General features: G+C 39.3%; 1 protein-coding gene across 2 annotated transcripts; it reads left to right on the top strand.

The window, feature by feature from the left end:
• The first annotated feature begins 1,144 nt into the window (after positions 1-1,144).
• On the top strand, positions 1,145-25,637 carry zbtb10 (zinc finger and BTB domain containing 10). Of its 2 annotated transcripts, XM_028036442.1 has the most exons (5): positions 1,145-2,098; positions 10,237-11,269; positions 18,196-18,261; positions 20,082-20,257; positions 22,410-25,637. In XM_028036442.1, the coding sequence occupies exons 1-5, from the start codon at positions 1,418-1,420 to the stop codon at positions 22,689-22,691; spliced, it is 2,238 nt and encodes a 745-aa protein (XP_027892243.1). In that variant the 5' UTR covers positions 1,145-1,417; the 3' UTR covers positions 22,692-25,637. The 2 variants fall into 2 exon arrangements, with proteins under 2 accessions (XP_027892243.1, XP_027892244.1); XM_028036443.1 differs by lacking the exon at positions 18,196-18,261.
• Positions 25,638-26,225: the final 588 nt, after the last annotated feature.

Raw genomic sequence — 26,225 nt, 5'->3', positions numbered from 1 at the left:
TTGGTATTACACTTTAGTATAAGCGACATAAAATTGTGTATGTATGTCAATAAATTATGTCAGTTTAAAAGCTAATGCCACTGTTTTATTTTATTTTTGTCAGATTCAGAGTTTACCAAGAACCATTGTATTAATGCAGCCAGTAGTCTATAAAAATTTATAAAATGTCCTTTTTTAGAATAACAAAGGAATATCGATGTATAAAATATTTACAAAATGCAAATACTTTTCCAAATATATTTTACTATTTTGTATTTATATTATACATCCATATTTTTTTCTAGAAGCTATTGCTTATAACGGCATATGTTGATATATTATCCCAATAATAATTATTATAATTATGATAATAATTACAGACAGTGGAGGAATTGTCAATAATAATAATAATAATATTGCTGTAATTTTATTACTATATGTACACTACTTTTCTAGTAATAGTTACACAATTTTCTCAAGTCATTAAAACACCAATAAATAAATGAAAAAGCTAAAGTCGTTTGATTTGTTATTATGTGTTTCATTAAACTGATATGAAATCACTATATTTCATATCAGTTTACAATACAATACAGATTTATAAACAGCTAACTAGAAAATAGCTGTTTATAAATCTCACTATAATTTTATTGGTCAGAAGCAGGAATAAATAAAGACTAAAGTGGTCATGTGTGGTGTCATTAGTGTCATCAACAGTGGTAAAGAATATCAATAAATATGATCAATTTAGAATTAAAATTGCCAAGCTTCTCTCATGTAGATATATCAAATGAATATTAATATTTAATTAATATTTATGCAGGAATACCAGAGGAGAATAAATTTGTTCTAATAGCATTATTATTATTATTATTATTATTATTATTATTAATAAAATGCACACCTCCTCCCGGTTAATGTATTCCTGTAGAAGTCATATGACCATTGTGGTCACAATGCTTTGAGCTAAAGAGGGGAACACATGTCAGCATTTATAGACCGAATAAAAAGCAAAGTCAAAAGATGAAAAGCACGCGGAAAATGGGTGCAGCCTTAAAATACAAAGGACCTCTTGCAGATCAACAGCACCCCCATCTCCCTTTAAAGCCGTCCCCCTTTCTCCCCCCTTCCTTCTCTGTCTCTCCAGTCTCCCCCCCCTCGCTCTGGTCGAGGTGCATTGTGGGGAGGAAAGTCGTTGCCATTCGACCTCTGCGGGGCCTGCGCGGACGCAGCGAGAACCCTGAAATTCATTATGCGTTTAAAACCTTTATTTATTTCCGCATAACCTACATACTCTCACCGGGAGGGCCAGGCAGGGGAAAGAAACGACGGCGGGCCATCTCTTTCGGGGAAAGACATCGCTTTTAAATTCACTGCTTATTCGCTGGAGGGTAGACACTGTTGGGAAAGTGAAGATAGTAATATTTATAAAGAAAAAATGTCCGGTGAGAGAAATCGCAGGTCTCTGGCTTTCCGAGGAGGTGGATCAGCTGGGTTAACGGGCTCCAGCGGCATCGGCGGGGGCAACTGTAACAGCTGGGAGGCCCCGGCCTGTCAAGACCGACATTTTAACGGGAATAGGCCGGATCAAGAGGAGGACAGGGATCTGGGGGCGAAGGGACCGTCGCAGAAGAGAGTGGAGGGCGCTGGGTCTGTCAGCGACAGCACGGAGCCCGAGGCGGAGGAGGAAGAGGACCCGGAAGGGGGCAGCTGTGCAGCCGGGGACGGGGACGATCGTGTGGGCTCGGTTGAAGGAGACGACGGGTGTAGGGAGGGAAATAGCTGGACAGCGGGGAACGGTCCCACCAACAACACTGAAGAAGGACAAGAGTGTCGGGGCGTTGTGAGGGGAGGCGAAACTGGTTCCAGGAAATCTGGGGTAGAGATGAGACCGCAGACCCTGCTTCAGAAACACTCACGATTCCACGCTGCGTGGCTGCAAGAATTCCCATGGCTCAAATTCTGCCAAGAGACGGGACTCATGTCTTGTTCTTGGTGCCACAACATTGCCACTAAAAACAGCGACGAGCTCGTCAAAGGGAGCCGTAACTACAAGCGGGCCTTGCTGCTGAGACATCACCTGTCTTCCGAGCACGGTAGAAATGACCCCACCAAACAGGTAACGTTAGCTGGCTCCGCTTCCGTTTACCTACGTAACATGAAATACCAGTCAGACAACTGTCAAACTATCAATTCGTTACTTCTTTTATCGTTGCTTTTTTACGTCGAAGAACTTAAAATATAAAGCTAAGGCGAAAATTGGCTTTTACCTAAGCTTCCCAATCCCTCCCCCTGGCTAATTAGTTAGCTCCAGCCTTCTAGCTTTAGCTAACAGCTAGCATAGCTTTCTAGCCGCTTAAGGCGTTGCTGTCAAGCTAAAGGTAGATGGTCATTAAGGGTGGTGAGGTCACTTATAACAGTGAGCCACTTATAGATGGTTTTAAGAAAACATTTCAAGGTTTAAAATGAACTGTCCCTTCAGATATCAGAGTAATTACACCTGCTCCTGTTTGACACCTGCTACACCAAGAGGTTGAGTCTCAGAATGTATCGTTAAAGCAGCACTTTGATTCACAAATGTAAGGCAGTAATTGTGCCATATAGAATTTAGTACTATTGTATTGGCTGTTGTGTTGATTGCTAGCTTGCCTAGAGGTCAAACAATGGCTAGGGCTCGACCCTGACAGCCTTTGGGGAACCGCCCCCCCCCCCCCGCCTCTCATGCTAACTCCACTGCCTTGCAGTCACGGGTGACCTTTGGCGCATTTCTTCCTCCACCAACCTCTTCCTACTCCTCCCTTCAGGGAGCTAAATTAGAGGCATTGTGCGAGAATGACCCCCCAAAATCCATAGATGGTGTCACTTGCAAGGCTGAACAAGAGGAGGGGAGTAAATCATGCTGGCTGGAGCCTGACAGCTTGCTTTGCCCACAGGCGACCTTACAACAGGGAGGAATCAGTGAAATAGATGTTAGTAATCAAGTAGCACAGCATCACCTGAATCATCTTATATCTATACAACTGGACTTTTTGCCTACTGTTTAGGGAAATCATTAGAGATGCATTGATCAAGCTTCCAAGGATATTACCAGTTTGTTTTCTTTGAAACAATTAATGTAGGAGATGTGAATTTATGGTGCGACTATGGTAGTCAAATATATTATTGGGTATGCAAAATGTGAAAGGCTCTGGCTCAGTTTTTGCCTTTTTGCCATTGTTACCCTAACTTCATAACCAGCATTATAGCTTTGCACCTGCAAGTTTTGTTCTGAATGAATTGACATAATCATAAATATTGCTAGAAGGTTATATAAAACCTTGATTCATTTGTTTTTATTTGAAAAATGTTGAATCCATACCTGATTGAATCCATACCTCTCATAATGGAGTCACATAACCACACTTCCTCGCAATATACTGCAAGTTGATTCAGAAACAAAAATCTTAAAAGTCTTGTATGCAGGTAAAAATGGACAACAATAAACATAAACAACTCTCTCACAAAATGCTAATATGGAGGTCGCCATCCTGGTTTATTATCATTATTATTATTATTATAACCATCTACTAACTGACTTTGCAATGACTTCTTTTTAATATTGGGCTATAAAAATTACTCACCGTAAAGTTGAGGGAGGTAGCAGTGTGTTGTCAGTATCATCATGCTGAATGTTGTTAAAGAAAGTTAAGACTCTTTAATAGTATAAGTATTTAGTTGCTGATGTGCATGAGGTCTTTTTATTGGTTTTCTTAATTTTATTAGAGCAGAGGCAGCACATCTACAGCAGATTTTTTGTGACGTGGGTATATACAAACTGCTCGGTTTGAAACATTGATTCACCGATTAGTGCCCACATTTTCTGTTCCTTAATCATGGTCGTGTACCGCCTCATGTACTGACAATGGCCTGAGCTGTCAGGAGAATTAAGAACAGGGTCCTATTTGACTCTAATTTGTGAGCAGAGAGGATTTCACTACTACATTTAGTTCCCTTCCTTTGTACACGCAGTTGCTAATCAGAATTACTTAAAGTCATCCACTAACTTGTACACATCTCTAATTGGTAAGGAGAGCAGTAGGAGTGGATTAGGGGCTTGGTGTGGCTTTTCCCTAGCAACAAGGACCCCAGACACCACTAAGGAGACTGTTTGAGCTACAAAGTCCTGTTTCTGTGTTTAGTTTGTATGTACAGCTTAATTAGCTGTACAGTTATTTATTTCTGATTTGTGTTCTTCAGTTCAGTTGATAGGAGTGCTTCTTGAATATGATAATAGAAGTTGTAAAGCATTGTGAAGCAGCACATTAAAGACGTTATGAGACGACGTCTTGTTCTCTACACTCATTCCTGTTAGTCATTCCTCTGCTGCATTTGTTAAAGTTAACTCAATTAGCCTCGGTACACCCGAGCAGCTGTAATAAATGTGGGTATCCTTAGAAAAAAGGGGGCTGTTGTTCTTAATTCTCTCCGTGCTGTCTTACGCTTCCTTTGCTACTTCTCTCTGGTGAGACGTTATGGCAGTATAAAAGTTGACCTTGGGTGTCTGACATCAAATATTTCAATCTTAAATGTTGAACAGGCAACATTTTTCTCATTTTGTTATATGCGTGATGTCATGAGTTACTGTTGCCTCAGTTTTCCTCAGAAGAGTAGTCAAGTATGTGTCAATTCTTTGTCAGTGCCCACTGCCCACAGACCTATGTGTTATTGCCTTCTATTTAAACTCTTTAAGCCAAACTATGACTGTATTTCCATTTCTACCATATGAAACAAAGATGCATTGAATTGTCACATGAAACTTGTTCCGGTCCTATACAGCTGTTCTCTCCATTCATTCTCTGTTTTTCCCTTTTGTGTCACTGTCATGCTTTTCTTTTTGTTGCTACTAAGCACACAATTAATAAACTCTGCTATGTTGGAATAAAAAAAAATCTTTGTCACAGCTTAACCGATGCCTATCTTTTTCTTGATCTTAGTGTGAGATGAGAGCATCACAGTTAATTCGCAGACAGGAAATTCAGATATCTTCAGAACTGTTAAGTAATTTTCACCCCCCTCCCTAAATTTGGTTATGACAAACACTTATTCATAATTGCTGTGTCTCCCCAAATGGGGAAGGAGACACACCCGGTGGAGCCTAGCAGATAGATGGGATGTTTATTGGGGGCCACAGGTCAGGGGGAATGGGTGGGGTGAAGCCAGAGGGAGAATTCTTCTTGCTAAAAACCCCCTTTCTTGTGGCACCCCCACCATAGCTGTTTAGCATTGTTGGTACGCAGGGAGACACTCAGAGCAGCCCTCCCACACCTTGGGCCAAATGCACACTGCGATATTGTTCTAGCATCTAAGGGACAGACAGACGGGCCGGGCGAGGAGGAGGGGCCAGACGTAGCGGAGGACCAGCAGAATTAGGCAAAGAACGCTGGAGATGGCCTCTGGGCTGGACTGGTCATGGGACAGGATAGATGCTGGGTGGGTGGGGTACGGGTGTGCAAATGGAGGACAACATGTGCATTAAAGGTAAACAAAAGTGGTTCCAGTGGGTCTTTATGTTGCATGAAGACAGGAGTTGCATCACATGATTTTGTTCATGGTGTGTCTAAAAGTTTTTTCATGCATTTGCTGGCCTTGGGACTTTGTGGATTGTTTGGGTTTGTGGTAGTACATTTTTTGAGTGCTGATACACTACATTGCTAAGCTTGACTTTAAAGCCATCTTGATTCATTTAATGCACCTGTAAATCACTAGACTGGCAGCATACGTTTGGCTTTTCAAACTTTTCTTTTTGACCTACATCTAAGGACTCATCTTGCCCATCTCCTCTTGGTTCACCTTTTGCAATCTCTGGAACGAATAAGGACTTGGCAGAGGTTGATATTGTCTCTCAATTCTTTCTTGGCTTAGTTAGGTTTTGCCTCCAGCATCTGCTGCACAGGATTGGTCTACTGGTCTCTCTAAGCTCTCAGTTTATACGTGGCACATCTGGAGAAAGGATGCTGCCGCTGATGAGGCCAGGATGAAGCAACCTATCCAGCACCCGGATAGTTGGACTATTAACGTTCAAACATAGAAAATCTGTGGGAATTTAAAAGTTGAAGGTGCAGAGACCTGCAAAAAGATCTCCCATCTTTAGGTTATATTTTCCTGTTGCTATATAAATGGTTAAAAGCTTGTCAAATCAAGAGAGCAAGTCAAAATGGTAACCTCTAACAAGTACAATTTAACTCAAAAGCCTGCATGGCTCTTCTTGCTTTATTCGTGACAAATTTCTGATCTCTTGCTTTTGTAAACGTTTGGCCTGCCAGAATGAGTTTTTAGCAGATTATATTTTCTCGTTTGGAACTAAAATTGGATAGTTAAAGATGCATTTGCTGTGAGTAGCTAATAATTATTTTGATTTGGAGCAGAAGCAACACATTGTTTTAGGAAAAATATGATTTTACATGAACATAATAATAGTACTTTGTTTTTACATGCTTCATACTTGTAGCATCTTATATTAGTGATAGTAATGGATTTTAGCAGTATTTCTTCTTACATTATTTGCACTACACAATAATTAACTCCTTCCCTGAAGAAGGCTGACACCCACTTATCTCTACTCTGAGGTTTTCAAACATCTGCTAACATTTCTAAATTCATTATATATGAGGATGGTCATTTTGGACATATTTTCACAAACCTTTGTGGTATGTGATAAGAGTGAACTACAAATCTTTCCATGTAGTCACAATCCCACAAAAATAGTTTTGCTCTAAAAGTAAAAGAAATGACCACCAGGCCTCCACTTGTTGCATCTCAGATACCATTGAATTCATTTTTAAAAAACACACTGATACTGAAAATGGCTAACTTTCTTCTTCCCACAGTAACAACTTCCCCATGGAAGAGTGTTATCAATACCTGTAGTCTTAGTCTTTTCATACGGTGCATTTACTAATCAGATAAAAATCAGATTTTGAGTTCCTGACTGGCCAGGCAAGCTATAAAATTGCCCACTTGTGTTTACCAGCTGATCTCTGTGGACCTTCACTTTACCACACAAATATATTCAACCTTAGTACTCAGCAGGGAGGATGTACCCCTCCAGAGGCTTTGATGTGTACATCATGGACTAATTTCTCATCCTCTCTGCTCAACCTCTTAGACTCGCCCACATGCACCACGGCTCTTTTCTGCATTTGTCAGTGGGAGCTGCTGTGTAATAAGAGAGTTGAGTGCCAAGCCTTTTTACAAAGGCCCACAGTGAGTGGACAATCAGCCTCGGGGAGAGCACAGGCTATTGTGAATGCTAAAATGGGGTGACCCGACAACTCCTTCTCTATCGCGCTGGCTTTCTGTCCCCCTTTGGTCCACATCGTCTCCTCAGCCTGTTTTTTTTCATAGAGCTCAGGTTTTTGCTCTCAATTCCCGTCCTTTAGTTCATGTCGTTAATCTGCGCACCAATAATTCTCATCGCTCTGCCTTTACCTTATTTTGTCATGTGTGTGCGACATGTATATTTTTCTCCCACAAACCCTTGCAATCATTGTCTCCTAATAGTTTGTATTTGCATTCTCTTTTGTTTTGCTTTATTCATTTTTTTATATCTACCACCCAACCTCCCCACACTCCATCTCTCCCTCATTCTGCCTCTCATTTTATTCTATCCCATCTCGCTCCATCTCTCCCCGCTTCCAGCTGTGGCAGAGGACGATAAGCCCCCCCCCACCCCACCCATACAGCCCTCTGTGCCCAGGCTGCCCTGGACAAGAGCTGCAGTGTGGAGGGAGTGGGGGGTGGTGGGTAGGTGGGGGCTGGGTGGGGACCTTTGAGAAATGGATTTAATCTGAATTACCCGGTCCGAAGCCCCAGCTGTGTGTACGTGTGGGCAGCCTGGCTTCAACCCATGCGCGCACACGCAAGCGTGCGAGGCAGAGATGGGGGTGGGTGGGGGCAAAAATGCAGGGCCAGAGCAATGTGAATTATTCTGGATTAGGACATCTGCTGTGCAATTCGAAAATCAGACAACCAGACAACCAAATACACACAACCAGAGATCTACGCTCTGGTTGTGTGTATTATGTTGGGGGAAAAGCACGAAACAAAACAAAAAGCACCTTTATGCTCTCCAGCTTTTAAAAATGTTTTTTCTATTGTTATATCAGGACGCTTAAGGGCTCACCTCAGCCCAGCCTTTTGCGGGTTATAATGATGCCGTGTATTTACTGAGCGTATGCATGTATGTGTACACTGTCTTCTGCTCCCTGTCATGCTGGCTCTTTGCCCTCCCCCTCCCTGGTGTATGAATACCCGGGTGAGTGGGATGTTGCAGGGTAGGTCTATGCTTTGCCAGTTCTCCTCCCATTCAACAGGCAGGTTGTGTTCTTGTATCTCATGCATATACAGTATATTAACTGAATTATATATGCAAACGACTAAAAAAAAAAGCATTTTAGGAGCTGAAGAAGAATAAGCTCAAATATTTATTGAACTCTGGCCGATCTTTCAGAAGAGACTGATCCTTGTTACCACCTTAACACTGTTCTCTCATTTGCTTCGCTAAATTCAGCGAGTCTGTACATGTTCCCTGGTATTTTGGGAAACTTATTAAAATATTTATTGACGCGTACGTACCTGAAAGACCTGACGTAAGAGCAAACGGCAGGTTGACTGTTAGATAACTGCTTAATAAAGTCTTTCATTGCATGTTTTTTATCTGTCGTTGTGAGGTTAAAGTTTGTTTGAGGAAACGATTTGATTATATGGCTGTTTACGAGCAAGCCTTAAAGTAATGTCTTTCGCTGCCTCATTCTTACCTGCCCCCCTCTTAACAGTAGCCTGTTGAACCTGTTTCACCTCTTTGAGGCAGGTGCAGTGGTGTCAGACAGAGAGTCAAAGGGATGTGTGTGCATGTTTCCACTGTATATAAACAGACGGAAGAAACCTGTTTGTGTGTCTATATTTGTGCGAAAGTTTAGTAAGGTGTAGCAATACACGTACAAAGTGTCAGAAGGAAATACACAATATTAAGCTCACTAGAGCAATATAATTTAACTTTTTTTTTTTTTTAGAAAATAAAAAAAATCCACCTTTTTTTTTAAATCTAACAAATAGAGTTTGGTTTTTTTACCCCTCCAGGGGGTCTTTTGTGGGCTCTAGTGTCCTTTATATGAAAGTAGGCTGACAGGAAAGGGGGGAAGACATGCGGCAAATATCGTCTGGCCCGGGAATCGAACCCGCGACGGCCGCATCGAGGACTCAAGGCCTCCAAACATGGGTCGGCTATCCCCTACGCCACCACGGCACGCCACAAATAGAGATTTTACAATAAGTGATTACTATTTAATATATTGTGTTGCGCTAGTTTAAACTGTTGCCACAAACAAAGGGTTGTATATCAGAACTGAGTGTTGCTAAGTCAAATTCTTAAATTTAATAATCTCAATTTTAGACGTAAAAGTATTAAATACCTTAGAATTTCCCATATTAGGTCTATAATTTCACTCTGTTGTGTCTTAAATTTATTATTCTACCATTAATGTCTTTGTTTCTATTTTGTTTTTGAGAAATATACTTTATTCTTTGTGTTTTAGCCATGGTTGTAGTTCAGCTCAATTTTTTCTTGTTACTTTTTTTGCAACCAGCTTCTTCCTCATAGGAGAACGTAAATGTAACAAATTTTTGGTTTGAAGCAGTTGGCCCAAACCAGTTGTAAGTCAGTGTTATGAAGCTTACTGAATTCTTTTTCTGTGTGAAGATTTAAAGTAACAAAGGTGTAAATGCAGAAAAAAACAAGTTATAAAGTTATCAAGTTATTCTTTTGTCATTATTGCAAGTTTTAATTTTTTAAAACTTGCAATAATGGCATTTTAATTCTCTGGAACTTGGAGAAGCTCTTTAAAGGGCTTTTTTTGGGGGAGAAATTGAGCATATTTATGTAAAAATCTAAAAATAATTTAATGGACACACCTAAACCTGGTATTTTGACACTGAACAGTGATTCCTTTAAAATCCATTTGGAGATTTTATGAAACCTTTTTATATATCATCTCATACATAGATTCAGGGTGTCGCATATAAAGGACACACCTTCCTATCTGGGGATTATAACAATACTTATTTCTTGAGACCAACTTGCATACTAGTAGCAAACATGCAAGTTTCATGGATGGACTACATTGTGAGGAGACACATTTCTATTTAATACCATGAGATTTTGCATATGTTTTTTTTTTTCCCCCACTAATTTTTTGTTTTCTTCTCCCTTTTTGCTACAAGGAGACTGTGAGACCATTGGACAACACCAGCCCCTCCACTAACTGCTCAGATGACGACTACCGCAACAAGCCCAATGAAAACTCCTACTGTTACCAGCTACTACAAGAGTTGGACAAACAGCGCAAAAGTGGCATCCTCTGTGATGTGAACATAGTTGTCTCAGGCCAGGTGTTCCGCGCGCACAAGAACATCCTGGTGGCGGGCAGCCGCTACTTCAAAACTCTCTACTGTCTGACCAAGAGCGAGGCGCAGGACCAAGCCACTGTCACACACCTTGATGTTGCTGCCGTGCAGGGCTTCTCGGTCATCCTCGACTTTCTCTACTCCGGAAATTTGCTGCTCACAAGCCAAAATGCCATTGAGGTGATGACTGTTGCGAGTTACCTCCAAATGACGGAGGTTGTACAGTCGTGTAGGGCTTTCATAAAGGACGCTCTGAATATCAGCATTAAACAAGAGGCTCCTGATTCGGTGGTGGTGGACTACAACAAGAGGCAGACAGTGGCCAAGGAGGGACAGAGAGGGCTGGATCGGAAACCAAGCAACTTTTGGGCCACGAGTATCCTGTCCAAGCTGTCAATCAAGGCAAGCGGCAACCAAGGAAAGGATGCAATTGAAGAAGACGATGTTAATGGCAGGGTAAAGGAGGAAACCAGTGATATAGAGGTGACGGGGGCCGGGGTTGAGGGCTGTGCCCTTGTGACCCCAGGGGCGTCTGGTAACTGGACCCACCACAATGAAACCTCATCTGACTCAGCAGAGACCAATGACATGCGAGCAGCAAGCAGCCAGACGCAGGTCTTCGTCTGGAACGAGCCGGTCGCGGGGGGCACCGCGGCAGCGCCTGCCGCAATAAAGCGAGATGCGACGGACGCTGCCGCGGGAAGTGGGCGGCGGAAAAAGCAGACCACCACAAGGCGATTCGTCTACAACTTCCAGCCAGAGCCTGAAGAAGGATTCGATGAAGGGATGTTCATCCAACCGTCGGCCTCCTACCCCAGAGAGGACTTCTCCTCACTCTCAGAAAATGCTGGTAAGGTGCACATTGGAGATCTAGAAAGCATTTTCTCGTGTTTACTATTGTCATTTCACAACTCTGATTAAGATATAGCCTGAGTGCGATTATAATGTGAAGATTATACACTGTTAAGCCATAACTATATGATTACACATAGGTCAAAGTAGCACCGAGCTGTATGACTCAACAAGGCTTCTGGATGGTACCTGGCTCCAAGTTGTTATCAGTTTTTTCAGCTCTTTAGTGGAGGTTTGATGAATTATACTAGTTTAATTAATGATTTGTTGGATTAAACATTGTTTATCCTAAAACCAAAAAACCCAAACAGACTCTCTTATCAATTTGAATAAGAACATTAGATTAATCATTTCAGTTTATTTTGTTGATCTTGTATCCATTTTCAGATACTTTAGAATTTTACAAGCCTAAATCTGGGGGGGAAATCCAAAATATTTGAGTTTCTACAGCTTTTTTATTCATTGCATAAAACTTAAATTTCTGAAATAATATTTCAATTACATCCTTCATCCTTGATTTTCCATTTAACAACTTTAGTTATTGTACTTGTTGGATTAAGAGTCTGAAAATGAGAAATGTTTTGCTCTTTGTCATATCAATAAATGGCACAAATCTTATCAACAAGTGGAACTGCTCCGATTGCATATCAGTGGGCCTTGACTTTCTTCCCCGTGTTATTGGTTCACCAGTTTTCTTACCTTGGGATCACAGTAGCTTAATATTTTTACGTAAATTTGTCTTTTTTTCTTCTTTTTTTTTACTGCTTTCAACACACGAACCTCAACAGCAGATTGCTCACTTGTTGTTTAATACATCAAACCTACTGCCACTATGATGACAACAGTTTGTTTTTCACAAGTTTGTTTGTTGTCATAATGTTATGGCTGATCTGTGAATGGGAAGCTCTGGATAGAGACAGCAGGGAAGGGAGGGCATTCAGTTTAACGTGCTTTGCATGTTTAAGTAGCCTCTAGTACATAAGCTTCTAGTACCTAAAGATTAACAATGGACAGGGTCACAGAAAGGTTAGAGAAGAACTTTATACAGAGACCAATTGTAATAACTTTTCAAACTGAATTGTTTTGTGGATCTTTTTTTGGGCCTGCAGATGATGCAAGCATTTCAGAGATGTTTCAGGAATGTAGAGATATAAATAATCAGTCGATGCATTTGGGGGTTTTCTAGCTAGAGTGGCTGGAGTTTAGCCATAAAAGTTCATGTTAGGAATTTCTACTCCTACTCTGTAACAGAGTGCTTCCTATTTACTTGAATGATGTGTTGAGATTGATTCTGCAAACATGGTCAGGGGCTTGTAAAAGAGCAAGTTCCTGTGTCCAGCAGTGACGTTACCAAATTAGCTAGTTGTTTATCTGCCATATGCTTCACTAACTCTCCTCGCTCATGTATCGTTTCTACTTTCCCTTTACCTTTTTTGTAAAAAAATACATATATTTACTTATTTTTAATTGGACATTATTGTATATCATGACTTTTCTTATGGAAGTTATTCTGACTGGAGTTATTTGAAATATAAAACTACTCTCAAAGTAACTTATAACATGTGTTATCAACTTTTTTTCTCTTATAAATTGTCGTTCATTGCAGAATAATTTTAAAAGTTTGACTCAAACGTAGCTAATCAGTACTTGTATTCACCCTTAAAGAACTGCAGTGTCTTGCAAAAGTATTCCTACCCCTGACTTGTTCATTTGGACATGTTGTTTTGCTGGGACTTTTTGCGATAAACCAACACAAAGTAGTGCATATTTCTGTAATGGTAGAAATATCTTACAAGGTTTTGAACTTTTTTTAATATAAAATCTTGGTGGTATTCTGAAAAGTGTGGCCTGCATTTAATTTATCAGTGTCCCAAGCTTTGAACGTCTATTAGTCGATCATCAGAAAATAAAAGTAAGGCACCACTGGAGACCTACCAGGACATGACGTTCCATGTAAACAAACAGGCTGGGCAGAGGGAGCAGAAATTATCCCTGCAAGTCTGAGAATCTGCTGACAGGACCTCTATAAGTTGGTCTGCATGAAAGACATTGTTGAAAAAAGTTTTCCAAAAAACACGAGGAGGCACAACAAACCTCAAGGAAGGTAGTCTGGTTAGATGAGAAATTCAACTTTTTCAGTCTACAGGTGAAATACTTGTTTCAGTATGGTGAAGGGTGGCAGTAGCAGCATCATGCTGTGGAATAGTCCTTTCAGCACATGTCCAGTTTTACTGAGCTTGGGAAATTTTCAAAAAAGAATTGGCAAAATTTTCCATCCAAACATGTGTAAATCTGGCGGGCTCAATACGACACACTTTTCCCAAAATGTATTTAAAAACCATGCATTTACTTTCCACTTCACAAATATACACTACTTTGTCTGTCACATAAGACAGAATACTGAAATGTGTTTTAAAACAGCAAAATGTGGAAAATTTCAGAGCAAGACTCTGTATGTCTGTAGACGTTTGCTCGAAAATACTGTTTTTTTTCATCGTCACAAGTCTTCCAGCTGCCCTGTCTTCAAGTTCAGGTGTTTTTGGGTGATAAAATTGTTCTTTTACCATTGTTTTGTCAGTTTACCCCTCCTAAATCTCTTAATCTGTACATTGCTCTATCCATTGTACCCTGCATGTATATCCAGTGCTGTGCTTTTGATAATCTCCTGGCTCAAACTACCTCCTTTTGCTGGTCCCATTTAGCCCATAATGATATCATATATTAGGTGAAGTGGTATAGACAAGCGGAGGAGATGTGTGTGTGTGTGTGTCACAAAGGCTGTGCAGAAATGGAGGACTGCTTTCAGTGTGTTTGAGAGCAAAGGCCTCCCTGATGTAGGATAATGAAGGAAGCAGGGGAAACTGTTGCTCCCCCAGGCCTTCCTAAATGCACTTGAATGCTCTTAGTGCCTCCAGCTCCTCCTATGCGTGTGCATGAAGAAGTCCAGTGTGTTGTAATAGTCTAGTGAAAACACCAGTAAAGTTTGCCAACTCCTTTGCTTTCTATTCTCTACACATCTTTGTTGCTCCGCTTTATTTACCCACCTGTGCTCATTTTACCTAAGAAAGCTACAGGTTGGTTATCAAAGAAAAACACGTCTCTTACATTTAGTTAATTTTCTCAGATCTTGTTCAGTTTAAATATAGCCTCATGCTGGGAAGGTTAAACTCTGTAAGACACTTAACTGTAGATGTAGACATTTTCTTTTTCAAAAGGTGGTTTTGTTTTTAAAGTTGCAGAACTTATTTGCCACAGTCTTGAACATATGAAAGCAGGGTTATAAAACAATTAGTGTTAGAACCAAGAGGTAATTTTAGAAAACTTTACTGGAGTGGTTTTATTTTTAGGATCAGAGGAGTGTCTGTTCTCCTCCTTTAAAGAGATAAATCTGATTTTTTGAAGCAAGTCCTCTGGAGTTGTTTTCAGGAGTAATTCCTTTATGAGGAGTAGAAGGATTTGTATTTATGATGTGTTGATATTGACACTCTTTAACTATAACTATAACTTTAACTATTTTTGCTGTTTAGAATTCTTATGATAGTTTCCAGTCTAGAAAACAAACGTAAGTAATAAGTGTGGGTCAGAGTTTGTGTGAGGGATTTTTTGTAGATCAAAACCTTTGAGTGGAAAGTGACATTCCAGTTTCAGTCGTCATTTTGAGCGCATGCTATGTTTATAAGTGAGACCCCTGGGCATTTCCATCCCCATTTTGAAAATACAAGCACTTTTGATCATGATCATTAGCTGTTTTTTAAAATTTTATTTATTGATTTTACTTATTGGGCTCAACTGTGTAAAGAACTGCTACTTCTCTTTAATTGGTGTAGAATAATTCAGTCCAGGTTTGAGAGATTTAGCTTTTGTTATGATTATTATGCTGCATAATTTATCAGCATATGTAACTTCCATGATAAACAAGTTACTGCTCAGTGCTTGAAATCCATTACATAAATGGTTTTATTGGACAAATTGCAACAGATGGTAACAAAAAGGGGAAATGATTTGGCAAAGGGGCAAATTGACCAAGATCTGCAGAGAAATATTAAGCTGTAAACATTAAAAATGAATGTATTTTTCTGTGGTTAGATTTTTGCCAGCTTTGTACTGTATATAACATTTTTCAGTCATGAATTGAGTTCTTTCTAAGAACCATTTTTGTGCCTTTCTCCCTGTATTAGGTGGTGTTATTATCCAGTAGTGAAACATTTCATGTCACGATGAAATGTATAATATTATATAATAATATAATTATATAATAAAACACTTTACCGCAGTGGAGGACAGTTTCTGGCAGTCAAAACTCTTTGCAGCCTACACACAGTGCATAAGAAAATGCAGTGATGATATAATTAATAAAATAATGCATTTTTCAATATTGCAGTTGTATCTACTGATGTTTGTATTAAATACGAAACCAGAGCAATCTTCTTGAGGGGTTATATTTTTTTGACCAGTTAGAGTTCACCCTCCCAGAACGTTAAAGACTCTTATTTCCCTGTAGTACTGAACTATTCATTTACATTTATCTATAAGTGGTCCCAGGGGTCTTTTTGGCAGCTACACTGTCATGTTGCTTTAAACAAGATCAGTGTGACCCTGCTCGGCGTGTAAAAACACCCACACATTTTGTTGAGCTCGATCAAAGGCATTGAAGCGTATAGTATATTTGCTGTGACGGTTAGCTCACAGCAATGTAGCGTGTGGTAATATTTGTTTTCCTCACTTTCCCATCATGCAAAGGGTAAGTAACCTTCTGTCTAGACCCATACATTGGTGATAAAAAAGACTTGAAGGCTCAGTAGTACTCAACATGCATGTGGAGTATTTGTAACCCACTTAATGCTATTTTTCAACCCAGTTGTCCTGTCCCATTTATAGAGATCACGTTACTTGTTTGTGACAGCATTTTCCCCTCTCCTTCTCTTTCTCTCTCTCTAGATTTTTATTGCAAACAGAGCCCATGTATTTATTCCTACTGTAGAGAAGTCTCATGTTGTCTTAAATGACCGAGAATACATAAAGTTGTTTGAATGTGTCGTCCCTTCTGTTGACGGTGAAAACTGTTGACTGAATCTGATTGCTAAAGCTACATAGCCCGGATGCGTGCTTCCATCCGAACCTGTGAATATTTGTGCAGCAATATTAGGCGTCCCAGTTTCCCACAGTGATGTCACGCTTTTGGCTTTCATTTGGCTTCAGTTTGTTCTGCACTGCTGGCCCTTAGGATGGAAACATAGTGGCCTGAATGATGGCATTCTTTCTGCAGCTTTAAATACTATTTTTATAGTTATAACACCAACCCTGTTACATCAGACAGAACACCAGCAGCGCCTAAGGGCATTCTCCACACTTCTTTGTTTGTTTCTTTCACGTTTTAAGAATGGGGGAAAAATACTAGTCCTGTCAATTGATTTAAAAAATATATTTAAGCAAATTAATCACTCTAATTCTGTGATTAATCATTGAGAAACATAAAAATTTTCAAAACCTGCTGAATGTTTTATTGCTTCAAACTAAACATCTCAGTTTTCTGGGTTCCCAAGAAATCATTTTGTTTGAAACATAATCTAGAAAGGTTAACCATCAACTAGTTGTTTTTTGGTGGAAGGATACTTTACGGTTCCAATAAGTAAGCTACATACTACATTGGTCTTAACCAAACGTCCATCATGATGAGTTTTTTTTTTGTTTTTAAGAACTATTTTGTGCTCTAGTAGCTTTCATTTTGACAGTAATCTGAAAGATAGGGACGAAAAACACAGCAAGGGAACAGAGGACAGGATTTGAACTCTGGTGCGAGTCAGGCTGGTGCGTTCAGTGGCAAATTTTGCCGCTAAACGCACCAGCCTGCCTCTTCTTGCTCATATTTTTACTCACTTTTGTAAGCGCAGTACAAAACCGTGTATACAAAACCGTGTAACGTGCCACTTTGAACTAGGTAACCGTCTGCTGCAAAGAGGCTTTTAGGTCAAAATTGCTTAAACTTTTTGGATTAATCACATGCATTAACATACGACAGCGCTAGAAAATATAAATCTGGCTATAATGATTACGCTATATCTTCATAGAGGCATATCTAGATGATATTCTCATATTTGTTTTTAACTAGCTTCTGCGTCTTTGAAACTTTACCCCCAAAATGACACACAGCAGTGAGTTTAGAGTCACATTGTAGTGTTTAAAAACAAGCACAGCTACGAGTGGTTTACAGGATTAAAGTACTTGACTGTCACTGGCTGCTGCTCTCGCTGAACTCTCTTACAACACATACAGCCAGCAGGTTCTTCTGTCTGCTCCAAGCAGGACTGTTGGATTGTTTTAAATGATTGTATCTGCACAGGCACATAGAGCAGGTGGACATTTGCATGAACACCAACCTCTAAAGTGAACACACCCATGCAGAATAACCCCCCTCACCTCCCCCCCTACCCCTCCACCCCGGTCCCAGAGAGGTGCAAAGCTGCCAGGGGCAGTCCCTTCATTTCCTAATCCACTCTAATGCACCAGGGCTGTCCTCACTATTCCAAATATTGACCCAGGGAGCATGAACACACACACACACACACTCATAGGGGTGTGTCTTTAATGGGCTCTAAGCACTGATGCTTTAGGAAGGGTATACTCACACATCCACAGGTGCTTACAAAAGCGGAGTGTAAGACGAGCCGGTGTGAAGGCTCTACTCTGTCATTCTCTAATTAACCCCCACCATGCTGGAAACCTACTTAGCTTGCTGCCGTCTTGGGAACCTCTGCTTTACATACAGTAGGCTTCTATGAGTGTCTGTTTGCCTCCTTTGTGTCGAGTGGGGGTGGTTGGCTGTGTACACAGAACATCGTGAGGTGTGCATCCCCCACAGGCTCTCACCCTCCTCTCCTCTCTCTTTCTCTCCTCCCCCTTTTTCCCCTCCTTCCCTTTTCCCAGAGCTGGCCAATCAGATCCAGTATAGCATCATGCAAGACTTACAGCAAGGGGAGTCCTGGGAGAATGGTAAGATGCCACTCTCTAGAGTACAGTTTAAACCGCCAGTTAATTTAGTAGGTAATGAAAGATTTTGTTAATGTGCTTCTTTTGAAAAAGGTTTGAGTCACACTTTTAAACATAAATCCTTTAAACCAGGCTTTATAAGTGTAGTTGATTCACCTGAAGTGAATTTTTTTCCAACTAATGATGAGGCGTTTTCTCATGGGAAACATGTCCCCAAGTGCATTGTTGGTTGTTACAGCAGAGCAAACAGGAACAGTGAAGCGTGAGCCTTTTCTTTCTCCCTAACAGTGTTAAAATGATCATACAATGCACAGGTGAAGCAAAAAAAAAAAAAAAAAAAGTTGTTGCAGTGCATGTCTTCTGAAAAGTGATGGGTCTATAAAAGCACCAGCATTGTCGGCTAATCCAGCTTTCCATTCACATTGGAATCCAGAACCGGATCCGGACATGACATCACACCGAACTAACCGGTGTTCCAGCTGCGAGTCAGAATACTAGTGGGACTTATCTTTTATTGACAAAACAGTTCAAAAGGATATTTTTCTGTGTTTTATGCAGTATTCATCAAGATACAAACTTCCAGAAGTGCAAATTAACAGTTTGTTGCTATACCCAGCTCTCTCTTCTGCCATTTTTGATTTTTTAAGTCTTCCATTTAGTGAAAAACTTCAAACTTTTCATTTCACTCTGTTCAGTTCTCATTCCAGTTTGCGTTTCTTCCAGCTACCAATTTGGAAATTGGGACTTCAGAGTTAAAATATAAAATGCTTGAAAACTCCAACATGCTGCAAGTTTTTTATACAGAAAGACAGGATGTCGCATTAGTAGGGGTTCCCAGAAAAGTGACAGTCAGGCCGAAGCGTTCAGATTCAGTCTAAGATAAAAACAGACAAAAGAGGAACAGACTGTACAGTGAAGGCAAACCAGAGGAACACAATTTAAGAAACATTAATGTGACCTTTCAAGACCACTCCTTAGCGCCAAGATAGCGAAGAGGTTGCAACTTTCCATGTAGCTTAAATGATCAGACTGCAGTACATCCACTACCTTCTTTTCAGCTGTTTAAAACCCACAGCCACACACACGAGGGGAATACACAGGTGACCTGCTTCTCATCAACCATCCCCCCTCCTCGCCCCTTGGCAAGCTACCTTAACAACGCCTCTGTTTTGCTCTCTCTGGCCTAAACAAAGGGCCCTGCCGCGTTAGCCCCACTCCCCTAACAGGAAGACTATCACTGGAGCATTTTCTGCAAATCCAGCGGCAAAAAAAGCATGCAAAATTAGAACATTATTTTTATTAGATAAACATAAATATAACATAATAAACTATTGAAAGTTGGTGTTATTTAGAAATAAAAAATTGTAACTAGGTTGTGCATAATTCAGTATCTTTTATTGTGTTCAATTACCGAGCTTCATAATTAGCACTAGGCTGCTGTTCCTCTTTCCGTGTAGCACACCGGTTACATAGCAACAGCATCACAGACGCATTTAATGATTTCATTTGTGCCTTTGCAGTTTATCAGACTTCCATAGCTTGGAGCAAATGATGTTTAATGCATCTTTTCAGTTTGTGGTTTGTTTTTTGCAGTAATGGTCACCGCATCTCTACTCTCAACTGATTTGATAAACAGGATATTGGTTCCTGACACACCCCCTGTTCTCATTAGGCCTTCGGATTGAAATGCAGCTTTTATGATAATAGTCTTGTTGCCTCTCAGCGTTATTGGTTTAAAGGAACTTCTCGATAACTCAAATTGAAGTTTCACAGACGGTGACTCTGGTTGATTGTCCTCTGCTGCTTTGCTTCTCTCTCCTCAGGCGAGGCCTCACACCTAGCCCTCAATAAGCTCAAGTGCCCCCACTGTAACTACATCGCCAAGCACCGCCGCACACTCAAGAGGCACCTGATCATCCACTCAGGTGTGCGCTCCTTCAGCTGCGACATCTGCGGCAAGCTGTTCACCCGCCGCGAGCACGTAAAGAGACATTCCCTGGTGAGCCAACACACGCACACTAAACTCCGCCCCCCTTCTCCTCCGCTTCACCACCGGTCAGTGCGCATCACCCGAACGCTGCCAAGCCCTACAGATTTCTGGCCTCTCTCACTTCATTCCACACCACCTTGTGTTCTGGGTCTGGCAGCTTTCCTACAGGGAGTGAGTGCACAAGCAGAGTCTTTTAGACTCTTTATCAGTTTTCGTTGAAACAGGGAGTAAGGTAGGGTCACTCACAAAGTGGTACAAAAACGGATCGGTGCTCATAAGCCAAAGAGAAAAGGGCAAAGATTATCGTTTCCAGGTATTAAATCTTGAACGAACAACAAAGCCTCATCTGGATAATCCACAGAATGTAGTAAGAAAAGACACTATTATCTAAGCATAGGCTGGTATGAGATTTTCAAAATATATCTTTGAATAAAAGGACCAGCGTTGTAGTACAAAGGAATTCACACAATAATATAAAAAAAGACATAACCTGCAAAGATCCTTTTATACAGCTACTGAATTATGACATTATTACAGTAACAATGTTTTTAAATATAAAAAGATATTTAATTATTTAAAATTATTTAGCAGATTATTAAACACTTTTACTGCAGTGTAATAATGACATTTTGCTTTTGGGTGCTAATCACAGTAGTCTGGATGTTTTTTTGTTTTGTTTTTTCCCCCCCAAAATATTTACAGTCATCCAGATTTGTTTTTCTTTCAAGCGAGAGAAAAGTGCAGTAACCTTCTTTTAATATATTGACCGCTAGTGACCAGCAACAGGTACGGGAGGGGCAGTGTTCAGCTACTTGTGATACCAGCAACTGGTCCATATTGTGTTCCTATGCAGGCTTGAACAGTATGGATTTTGCCTTATTTTTTTGAAAGTATACATAAAGAAAGTGGAAAACATGTCCAACTCCATACTTTAGTTTTTATATCCCACCTCCTAACAGAATAAAAACTCATATTTCTTAAAAAAATCACTAAAACAATCCAAGAGTTGCCTTTTACATTTACTTATTCTCCAAGCATGTAAAAATGGTAAGATGTGAAGCCGGTGTTCTTTTTGTTTCAACTTCAAACATTTTATGACCGTGGAGATGACAATGACAATTTTCAACTGTGGTCCTTTTGCATTTTTACTGAAGCTTAAGGCTTTGGGTAGTTTAGGAAAATTAGGATCACTGCAGCGTTCTGCTCTTCCCTGGGAAGGGACTGCATGCTTTGAGCTTAGTTATTGGTCACACTGCAACAAAGTAGCCAAACCAGGAAGTAACTCTAATTGTATTATTGTGAAATCAGTTGACATAATTGGCTTCTAGCAGCTTGAGAATCTTTTTTAATGCATCCCTCTAAATAATTCATCTTTCCCATTTATCCCATTTATTCTAGACCAATCCGTTACCAGCAAAGCTTGTGTTGCTGGCCGAATCAAAACCAATTGAGCCCTTTATTATTGGAGGAGTTGAAATGTTATGTATACCAGCACAGTGACTTTTTCTGTTTTACAACTTAAAGTTTACAGAATTTCCAAGCGTTGATTTTCACATGTGATCATCAACAAACCTATCACAGAGTGTATAACTGACTTTAAAACATGCAAAACAAGTAAAAGACTAAACCAGAACTATCACAAGAACGAGCAATTTTGCATTTTACTTAAAAATAATATAAAATTTGCATCTATCTTTTCCTTAGAAGGGTAAATTTATAGAAACGATTACAATCCCAGACTAAACGTAGATCTGCAGTGAACAGTGTGTCTTCTTATTTTAGGTTTCAAGGGTAAAAAAAAATCACTCTTAACATTTTGGAGAACAAAAGACTTTTTGGGCAATTTGTTTAACTAAGGCTTTGTGCAACTGCCAATTTTTTGCTTGCATTTATGGAAAATTTCTATGTAGATACTTTAGTCTGCAGTATGAATTGTGGAAAGATCCAAATCTTTTGTCCTTTAATTTGTTTTACTGCGAATAAAAGCTGCACAGTTCATAGTAGGGCAGCATGTTGCTTTACCGATAATTATGTCGTTTAAAAATGGGGTTAGCTTAAAAATGGTCACAAAATGAAAAAAGTAGATCTCAACTTCACTCCAATAAACTTTTTTTTTTTTTTTTTTTTTTTTTAAATTGCCCCGTTTAATTTTTATTCTCAGGTGCACAAGAAAGACAAAAAATACAAATGCATGGTTTGCAAGAAGATCTTCATGCTTGCAGCCAGCGTCGGCATCCGTCACGGTTCGCGGCGCTACGGTGTGTGCGCCGACTGCGCCGACTCACACCAAGCCACTCAGGAGGGCCTGGAGGGCATGGAGTTTCCTCGCGATGACGACTTTGACGGCGAGGAAGTGGAGGACGTGGAGGGGGAGGAGCCCACCGACAACGACCAATCAAACTGGGGCGAGGGCAACACCGCCGCCGCTCCAGACGAGGACTAAAAACAATCTAAACAAGCTTGAGAAACAAATCTGAAAAAAAAAAGTTGATGTTTAATATATATATACATATATATATATATACATGTATGTACACAAAACCTAGCTGGTAAACAATCAACTCCAAAGTGCTATCAAACCTCGAGGTTACTTAATTGTGCAAGTACACAACAAAGAGATGTTTTTTTTTTTTTTTTTTTAAAGTTTTGTTAGTATGGGAACTCCAATATGTACAGATTTTATTATTATTATAATGTGTCCAACTCTGGGCCCAGCGCCTATAAGAGAATGATTCTAATGATGAATTATATGATGAATCAGGTTTTTGGTGATGTATTTTTTATTTCCTGTTTGTTTTTCGGGGTGCAAGTTGGGTGGGGTGTTGTAATTTTCTTTTTATTTTTTGAGTTGAGGTAGGCCAATCATCTAAACAAAGAAATGTTAATTATTTAATTTATGAAAAGAGCTTATTATGGTCTTATTAAATGCTATTTTGTTTCAGTTTTTTTTTTTTTTTTCTGTGTGCGCGAGCAATCTGAAAGTGTGTTGCTTGAGGCACACAGACGAAGAGCATTACTGTCCACAGGAAGAGTGATATTTGCTCTGTAGAGCTGGTTTAGACGCGCTAAATATTGTATTCGTTTCTGTTTTGTTTTTGTCTTTCCTATTTTCTTTCCCTGCTAAAATCTTGGAACCAAAAATCTGTTTTGTGACTCTAATGTATCACAGCCATATTTATGATTAATTTAAAGAAAAAAAAAAAAGGGCTGTGATATTGTGCCAAACAGACCGCACACCAAGATTTAGCAGGAAACAAAAACTACTGAATATACTTAAAAAAAGAAAAAAACAGACAACATTGGGTTTGTTGTTTTAAATAGGGTGGGAAATATTTAAAAAAAAATAGAAAAAGAGGGGAATTGTTATTGCTAGCTTTATACAAATCACAGCGTCACAGTAACACTTTATTATTATTATTAAACAAAAGCATTTGACTTTCACTTAAAGCTTGAATTTTTGCCAAATGATGAAACGTTTGGTGCTGTAATGCTTGTCGCAGAATACTGGACCTACAGGCTATATATGATGTTTATAATCATAAAAGCTTAAACTGACTCAGTTATGCATATATATAATCAGCTTAATCTATAGAACACTGTTTTGCTACGGCGACTATCAGGTATGCTTTTGCCATTGTTTTGAAGCTTTTTATTTTTAATTTTAACGCGCGCACACACATACCTTTTTTTTTTTTTTTGCAAAACTACCAACTGTACTTGTGATCGCCATCTTGAGGACCTAAATGGACATCAATTACCTGTTTGTTTATGTTTGGTACTGAGGTTGAAAGCTAAATGAGCATATATATATATATTTTCTAATCACTTGAACGTTGGTTTGTGATGGGGCGGGGCTAGAAATGTGCAGAAATTTATGACGCGTGATGTTTTAAGTCTAAAACAACTCCATTTTGTATTTGTTAAAGTCAACAGTTTAATTTGTGTGTGTGTGTGTGTGTTTTCTTTTTAAAATTTTTTTAAGGTCTGCCAGGTAGAAAACACTTTGTTCCACATAAAGTGAAGCTCTATGGCGCCTCATAGACATGCACTTACTTTTCATGAAAAGAGTTTTTCTTTTTATGTTCGTCTCTCCCCCAAAAGCGGGTCTGAATGGAACTATATAAAAACTGTTGTCTTTCTTCCAGTTGCATCTTTTTTTTTAATAGATGTCCTCTTTTTATTATTTAATATTATATATATATATATCTATCTATATATATAGATAGATAGATATATATAGACTCCAAAATGCAATCAAGACTGTTAATTTCTATTTGTCCAACCAAAATTGTTTTTATTAATTATTGTTGGAATATAATGTATGCGGAAAAGCCAGGTGAATACTTGCTTAGTGTAGAAATAAAAGCAGAAATCCTTGCTCGTGTCTGTAACTGTTGAGATTTTTAAATGTTTTTACTCTTCAAAATCATTCACTTTACCTTGGTTTTATTTTATTTTTTTGTCTTTTCCACTTATGTTTTCTCCTTTGTTTCACCAAGCACATGTTTTTGTAAAGAAACACTGATTGTTTGCAGGTTTAAAGCTTGGAACAGCAGTATCTGTTCATATGCAGTGGAATTATACAGTATGTACTGAAGTGCTAATGATACCGAAGATGTGTAACTTCCTTTATACGCTCAGTGGAAGAAGATATATTTTAAGTCATAGAGATATTCATCCTCTTTGTGTCACTTTTTACCTTCGAGTCACAGTGGGAGGGGTTATGTTGCGGATATATATATGTATGAATATATGTTGAGAATATATGAGATAAATATATATATATATGTATGAAGAATATATGGAATTAATGGAACATGGTCAGCCACAAACCTCCTGCTGTGGTGAACTTTTTTAACCTTTTGCTTTCTCCGTTTTCACGCTGCGTGCTCGTTCATCTCACCATCTGTTATGTTTGTTCTTTTGATACTATTTACCATCCTACTGATTTTACTGTAATGAATGAAACGCAAAAGCTATGATGTATCATGATAGATTTTATGCTGTATTTGTTATATGGACAACAAAATCGACAAAAAAAAAAATCCCACAAAAACAGAAAAAACAAACAAAGCAAAAACACTACAGATGTAAAGCAGAGGTTTTCTTTCCCAGCTGTATTTTTTTACGCTGTTGCAAAAAAAAAAAAAAAAAAAGGTTGTATTTTTCAACTCTTCTCTCTATCTCTCGAACTTTAACAGTGATGCAAAACCCGGGGCCGTGCCTCAGTGCCCTTTTTTCCGAACACGAAGCAAATTCAGGTTACTCTTTTTACGTTTTTATCAAAGGTTTTCAAAGATGGAACTACATTTTCCTTTTTTCTGTCTGAATTGTACTACTGTTCCTCTCTATACTACATTTTACGAATAAAACTTTGATATTGCTTTAACCTTCTTGTGCACCTTTTTCATTCAGTCTTCATGAAAACAACTGTTATTTGTTACTGACTTTAAAAAACGAGGAAATGAAGTGCCTAAACAGTTCATGCATACAAAGTCCACTGTCTGAGGCGCAAATAACAGCTTTAACTGTGACACACCTGAGGTTGATACTTAGTAAACAGCTGACTGGCAGAATAAATCACACCACCTCCCACACTGGATGGAAATGTAGCCATTTTTCAGACCTGCATGGATGTAGAAAGAATATTAATAGAGTACAGAACAATATTTCTTCCAGAAATCATTCACGGTCTGAAATCCATCCCTCTACCTTACCTTGATTTCTTTTCTTTGTTTTTCTTGTCCATCCGTCCTTCTAACCTACCTTACATCCCCCCGCCACCTCCTTCCTGATCCGTGTAGAAATACTTGTTCTCGCAGTTTGAGATTCATTGAAGCATTCATGGCTTCAGGTCACCTCAGCAGTCATTCAGTGCTTTATATTCAGTCAGTTATTCCAAAAAGTCTAATAAAATACCTCCACAGAAATAGAAATACGCGTTTAAACCGTAGATTAGTGTCTATGCTCGGTTTTA

The sequence above is a fragment of the Xiphophorus couchianus genome, chromosome 13 (assembly GCF_001444195.1).
Source record: "Xiphophorus couchianus chromosome 13, X_couchianus-1.0, whole genome shotgun sequence".
NCBI lineage: Eukaryota > Metazoa > Chordata > Actinopteri > Cyprinodontiformes > Poeciliidae > Xiphophorus > Xiphophorus couchianus.
This window is presented reverse-complemented; position numbering and strand designations above follow the sequence as displayed.